This window comes from Venturia canescens, chromosome 4 (genome assembly GCF_019457755.1).
Source record: "Venturia canescens isolate UGA chromosome 4, ASM1945775v1, whole genome shotgun sequence".
Classification (NCBI taxonomy): domain Eukaryota; kingdom Metazoa; phylum Arthropoda; class Insecta; order Hymenoptera; family Ichneumonidae; genus Venturia; species Venturia canescens.
In genome coordinates this window covers 10,200,776-10,207,572 of record NC_057424.1, presented here as the reverse complement: position 1 = coordinate 10,207,572, position 6,797 = coordinate 10,200,776, and the positions used below count along the sequence as shown (strand labels likewise).

At 37.7% G+C, this 6,797-nt stretch overlaps 1 protein-coding gene across 1 annotated transcript; it reads left to right on the top strand.

Annotated features, from left to right (window-relative positions):
* The first annotated feature begins 590 nt into the window (after nucleotides 1–590).
* LOC122408899 (uncharacterized) lies at nucleotides 591–3,254 on the top strand. The gene is made up of 4 exons (XM_043415994.1): nucleotides 591–666; nucleotides 742–1,875; nucleotides 2,169–2,417; nucleotides 2,657–3,254. Exons 1-4 carry the CDS (start codon nucleotides 618–620, stop codon nucleotides 3,094–3,096), a joined length of 1,872 nt encoding a protein of 623 aa, XP_043271929.1. The 5' UTR covers nucleotides 591–617; the 3' UTR covers nucleotides 3,097–3,254.
* The last annotated feature ends 3,543 nt before the right edge of the window (nucleotides 3,255–6,797 follow it).

Here is a 6,797-nt window from a genome sequence, read left to right as displayed (position 1 = left end):
AGAAAAATTCATCGAATAAAACATTTTTTGACCAACTCCAGTTTTTTTGAATCGTTGACTCTTTGAACCGAGTACGCCTCTCCAAAAACAGCTCAGGAAAAGTATTTTTGTTATTTTCCCAAAAAGGAATACTACCAAGCTGCTCGGAGCAGGCTGATCATCAACATTTTTTGCGATTCGATAAAAAAGCCTGAAAAATTCGATCGTCGCTGTGCTTATCTCTTTACCGTTGTTTGAGGCAAAGCTCTTGCCACGCTTTATCGTTACTGATATGTACGTGCATAAAACGAAAAAAATTAATCAAATCACTTTTCGAAAGTATGACACTCGTGCGAGTGATTATAATTAGATTAGATAAGAAAACATTGTGTTCCGATGAATAATCACCGTCGTTGTTTTTGCGCTGATTTGGATGTGACGTATTCGTCAACAGTGATATTTTCAAAGTTTCGGAAGCCCCAAAAGACGAAACTAACAACGTGATGTTTGTCGTAAACGACGTCCTTTATCAATGGCCTCAATATTTCGGATGGAACTCGTCGCAGCCTCTTCGCTAATCATTTGGCGACTTGTATATAAAGATGAAAAAAACTAGCGGAGGTTACACTCTCCAAGAAATGAAGCTCCGTGCGTCGATCGGCTGTTACGTCCTCAGCGTTTACTTCGGTACGTAAAACAATTGAAATATTTTGATAAATCCAACCGTTCAACGGATATGAAATAAAAATTCTTCTTCCGCAGCTTTATGTAGCGACGGTGCTGGCCTACCGGAACACTATTCGTCGTTGATCGACGGCAGTGAGACAGACTTCGGTTCTTCTTCACCGTTTCCCCTTGAAATAAACGAATCTCGTGATGATTCAACGATAGAAAATATTCCGGCGTTTTATGAAAATGAAACTGATCTGAGTGATTTTGCAACGTTTTTCAATGCTGAAAGTAAATCTGACGCCGATTTACCGAATCAGAACTCTTCGGTAACGGATGGAAATGAAGAAAATCACGGTAGTACCTCACCGTCGTTTACTCGTGAAAATGAAACTCATGCTGATTCGAGAGAACAGGATTCGTCGGCGATTCACGAAAATGAGACTGGTCTGAGTGATTTAGCAGCGTTTTTCAATGCTGAAAGTGAATCTGATGCCGATTTACCGAAACAGAACTCTTCGGTAACGGATGAAAATGAAGAAGACCACAGCAGTTCTCCTCTGTTTGCTCATGAAAATGGAGCTCATGCTGATTCGAGATATGACGACCCGTTGATCATCCATGCAAATGAAACAGCGTTGAGGACTAATGGCACATTCCCCAGAGGGGAGATAGCCACTCAAGGAGAAGAAGAAGAAGAAGCGTTCAGGACTCTTTCGCCATTGTCCGTTGACAGAAATAAATCTAACGCTGATTCAACGAAACACAACTCCTCGGAAGTTCCTGAGAGCGACAAAGATCTGAGTATTGCTCCGCAGCTTTCTCATAGTGGCAACGAAGCTAGTGCAGATTCACGGGAACACAGCTTCTCGGAAACCCATGGAAATGTGACTGAAACTTCGCGTTTGATCCTCGGGAATAAAACCAACGGTTGGGATTGGCTCCCTCAGAATGTGACAAACTCGAGAGTCGTTATTTCCCCCGAACTTGTCGACACTGTTCTCGACAAACTTGACCTTACGAATGAACGTGTCAAGCAAATTGGTCGGAACGAAGCTTTGTTTTATCTCTTCACGAAAGAAAATTATTCTCAATTTCAACGACTCTTGATCGGTTCAACAGAATCTATAAGACGCAGCTTTTTCAACTCATCCAACCCAACGGTCTTCATAACTCATCGATGGCTCAATGGTTTCAGTGTCGCATCTTGCACGACCCTCCGAGACGGTGAGTTTCCAGCTTCCCAACAGCACCGCATTTTCCTTTTTTTACTTACATTAGCAGCTTCAGAGAAATGCTAAAGTCCAAATTCTCGAATTATTCCTCCGACGATTTTCGTGATGGAAAGCTCCAAAGAAAATGAACAATAAAATTGATTAGTTAATCAACGAGGAGTAGCAAATTCAACCTTTCAAGGACGAGGATTTTCAAGTTCAAATTGACCTTTTATATCCAAAATTTGTGCATAGTATCGCGTGGTCATAAAAATGTTAATCAACATTGTTCCTTCCAACGAACAGCGTACTTGGCAGGCCCGAAGGATGTGAACGTGATAATGGTGGATTTTAACCCATTCAATATGAAGCTTCGTTACAACTCGGTTACAAGAGTCTCGGTGATTGGTCAACGAATAGCTCGAATGATCAATTTTTTGAAAAAGGAGGCTAAATTGAAGCTCGAACTTACCACGCTCGTTGGCCACTCGATGGGTGCTCATGTGATGGGAGTTGCTGGCAGATACACGGACGGCGAGGTTCAACAAATTTTTGGTAATTTATCAATAAAGTTTGTTGCGTCAATTAAGATTTTGTTGGTGAAGTGAAAATTTAACTCCCATTCGACGACTGATCGATTTTTCACGTACTTCAACATTTACGAATTTAAATTACCGAAATCAGAGTTCAAAGTGGCTTGGGAATAAAATTCAAAAAAGTTTGTTTTTTTTTCTAATCCATCAAAAATGTTTTTGTTTCTTTTCTAAACATTTCATTCGTCTTTCCCGACTCAGCATTGGACCCAGCACGTAAATTGTTCGAAGACGCGAATTCCGTGTACCGTCTAACAAAAAAGAGTGCAAAGAACGTGCAAGTGATTCATACGAATGGACACGAGCAGGGTCTGTTCGAACCTCTGGGCCATTCGGACTTCTATCCCAACGGTGGAGTGTCTCAACCGGGTTGTGAAAACTACGACACTTCCTCGAATGGTGCTTGTTCTCATGGCCGAGCTTATTACCTCTTCGCGGAATCGCTCAATCCGAGTCTTGGTTTCGATGCCGTGAGATGCGAAATTGGAGAAAATTTATCGAGCGGTGAATGCAGCGGTCCGGTTGGCAGAATGGGCGGACGCGACACGAATCAAAGTCCGACGAGCGGAGTTTTTTATCTCAAAACTACCGACGTCCAGCCTTATGCGATGCTGATGACCAAAAAGGCATATAAACATTGAGAAGTTTGTTGAGTTAAGTGCTGAAAAATATTGGGACGCTGAAAATACAAAATCGATTTTTTACGAGCCTTTCGACCATGGAATTCCAGCCCTCCGAACGGTTCCAGAACAAAAGGGATCATTTTAATGAATAATAAAGAAAGATCATTTCAATTTTACATGGTTGCTGATTTTTTTACTAGCTTCTTTAAGGAGGGTGCCTACCGACGATACAATGTTGCCATGCTAATAAACCATGTTAAATACATAAAAAATTTCAAAATGATAAGAATTTAATAAAATTTGGTGAACATATTCTTTAGGGCCAAATTTGACAATACAAATTTTTCAAGATTTTTCTTCTGTACAGTTATCGAATAATTGATCACTAAAGTTCAAGTGTATAAGCATAGCGTTTCCATATATATAGGTATACATTCCGGGCATAAGAAATCTGCTTCAATGCGTAATTACTCGATAACTAAGCAGAAGAAAATTTTGAAAAAAATGGTGTCTTCGCACTTGATGTTGAAGAATATTATCACCAAATTTGATCAATTTCTTATCATTTTGATGAGTGTAGCCACCCTCCTTAAGGTAGTTCATGCACGAAACGACTTTCTTAAGAAAATCTTCAAATTTACACAAAGTTTAAGGAGGGTGGATCGCGACGTACAATGTTGCCATGCTAAACCATGTTAAATACATTAAAAATTGTGATTATTTTGATTTCGTGATTCACCCTCCTTAAAAACGTGAGTACAGTTAATTAACTATCTTATTTTTCTTTGGTAATTATTCAGTAGAAGAGAAAAATGAATTTCAAACCGCATTTAGTTCAATGAAGTATTTCATCGTAAAGACATATGCAATAATTAATTTCTTCACTTGATGATAAAATATGTTACAACTATTTTGACTGTCACCCTCCTTAAATAGATAGTCGACTCATACGCATATCAAATTTTAAAGGGTTCGTCATATTGGCTATTGAGATAAACGTGTTTAACTATGCGTAAAAAATTGTTTATCTTTTCAATGAACGCTTCTTACAAAGTTTATGAAAAAGTTAACAATAACAATGAAGCATGTAACGAAGATTTGGGAAAAAATTCGAGACGATTGTCTTACCAGTAATAAAGATATTACCTTAAAGATTGAACGCAATTGGTAACAACCTCACGTTTGCTTATTTCAGCATTTTGTTTCTTCCTGGCTTGGCCATTCCTGTCACAGCCTTCTGTCTTTTTATTAACTTTTTTCTTCATTCATTTCCCTTTGTATTTTCCTTTTGCGCTCTAATGCGGTTTTTTACATAAAAAACTATATTATAGTATTTTAGCCAGGGACGAATGAAATTTGGGGTTCGGTCAGTGATGGATTAATTAACGGCTTGTAATTTCATTCGCCAAAAGATAAGTTGTAAAAATGTATTTACAATTTCGAATAAATAACTCTGACATTAATTTAAAGTGATTATATCTTTAATTAGGGAGTGAAAATCGATTCAATTAAGAAACGCATAAAATACGATCCTACGGGCATGATCTACCTTAAAATGGCGATCTGAACGTTGAGACAAGGGAATTTCAGTTTCATCAAGCGTGGAACGTTTTTCTTCTATTCGACGCTCGATTATTTGGGCTTTTTAAAAAATGTTATTCGGCAAGCTCTCTCCCATTCGGATTCTCGGGAATCTGCTTTTTGGCAAGAAACTCGCAGGACAAGCTTTGACGTGGCCTGTGGACAATGCACAATAAAAGAGCATTAGATTGCCGCCTTTGTTAGAGGGTGAGTTCTCGGTGGGACTTGTCGTCGCGTTTGGCAACAATGCTCAGCCGTGTGCTGTCGCGGCTCAATCTATGGATCTCGAGTACTCGTCGACCGTTCGTGTACGGGCACTCGAAACACCTGGCAAACAAGGAAACAATGGATTTCCACCCCTCATTCTTACTAGAGAAGCAAAGTCAGGATTACGCGCATTTAGGCCGCCTTTTCATTCCAACGAATCATCCTTTTTTTTCCTCTGTATATGTTCCTGAAGAATTTCTCCCCCAATCATTTTTTAGGTCATAATATCGTGGAAATAGTAATTGAAAACGTTTTTCTTCCTATTTATAAAAGTAGTTACTTCGCACCAGTCGAAAAACTGCTTCAATTCGCGAGATCATTAAAAAAATAACTTAGAAAATAAAACTCGCCGCAGAAAATCCAGTCGCCCGTATCGCGACCGTGTTTTCCACAGTTTCCCTCGGCCCTCGTCCAAGGCGATACAGAAATTCATTGGAATTCCTACGGGCAAAGCTCCGGGGGTTTAGGCTTCTATACAAAGAAACAGAAACAGAAAAGTAGGCTTGAAAAAATGAGATAAAAAAAAATAGTAAGAATTACTATGCCGCCACAGTTTGAGGGTCCATTTTGGAGGTTTTTACCTAAAACGTTGTAATTTTCGTGTCGTTTCCAAATAAAAATTTCTCAATAGCTTATTTTACGGTTGAGCATAGTAAAATTCCAAAAGCTCGAATTTCACCGAGGAAACATTGTAAAATTTACGTTGACTCGACGATAAAATTTGAGAAGAAATTTACTAATACGGTACAATTCAATTCGCGCTTGCACAATGCAAATTTGTTTTGGTCTATGACAGATGAATTTTCATCGAGTTCTCGCTTCACCAAAAATCACTGTCCATTAGGGTGTGCGGAAAAAAAACGATATTTTTTTTTTTACTTTGCATCCAGCCGAAAAAGGTGATTCAAGGTGAAAAAAAAAGAATCCCAGAAGGAGAGCTCACCAAAAAATTTTTTCGAATGGCGCTTTGCGTTTGAAGATTTTCCATAAGAATAACCCAGGAAATGATTGAGACCTCCGATCATTGCATCATAACTCTTCACAAAAAAATCGTACAAAAACGATAATTATATATTTTTATAGAAAATCGATTCCCCTACAAAAAAAGTCCTTATGAACATTCAGCTTGGAGCAACCATTCTCGTGCTATCACCCTTCGAAGTTGGATCGATAGAAAAAAAATTTTCATAAAACTGTCGAAATCAAATTTTTCGTTTCACAAACAAACTTCTGCGAACTTTTTCGTAGAAAATTACTTGCTCTTTTAGAAAATCGTTATTATTATTCGAATTTTATAATTTGAATAAAATTACTCATTTTTTATGATTTTCATTAAATTATTGTAAACATGTTTCATGCTTGGTTTCCATAGGATAACAATGATTACCACTAAAAAAACTCTTAAATATAAACTTTCCATCTCGTTTTCATTAGAATTGGGTATGAAACGAAATAGTAAAAGAAACGACGTTTATCAATAATCGGGTTTCAAAAGTTTTTACTTTTTGCCATGATTTTTTTTCACCCGGTATCATACATAAAATTACAAATGAGGTATATATAAAATTACAAATTAACCCTTTTGCTTACACGAGGTAAGATTAAATAATACCCATTGCTATTTTTAAGTGTGCGTTTATTGCAATTGGAGTATTTTTGACGATGAGCTTGCATTATTTTCAATAAATATTGTAACTGCTCTTCGTTTTTGGTCAATGAATCGTTGTAGGCTTCTATCAAAGCGATGCCATTAGCCATGTCATTGACAATTTTCAAATTAAAAAAAAAAATCCAATCAGTTTAAATAACTGGCATTTTCAGGCCATAAGTCCATATTTACCCTTAGTCATGGGGTAAATTAATTTGGTTGA

What these genes read in the sequence shown, in the direction of transcription:
- LOC122408899 (XM_043415994.1), top strand. Translation starts at nt 618, where the DNA reads ATGAAGCTCCGTGCGTCGATCGGCTGTTACGTCCTCAGCGTTTACTTC. An exon ending in CGTCCTCAGCGTTTACTTCG is followed by an intron (nt 667 to 741) that starts GTACGTAAAACA and finishes CTTCTTCCGCAG; the next exon opens with CTTTATGTAGCGACGGTGCT. An exon ending in CGAGGTTCAACAAATTTTTG is followed by an intron (nt 2,418 to 2,656) that starts GTAATTTATCAA and finishes TTCCCGACTCAG; the next exon opens with CATTGGACCCAGCACGTAAA.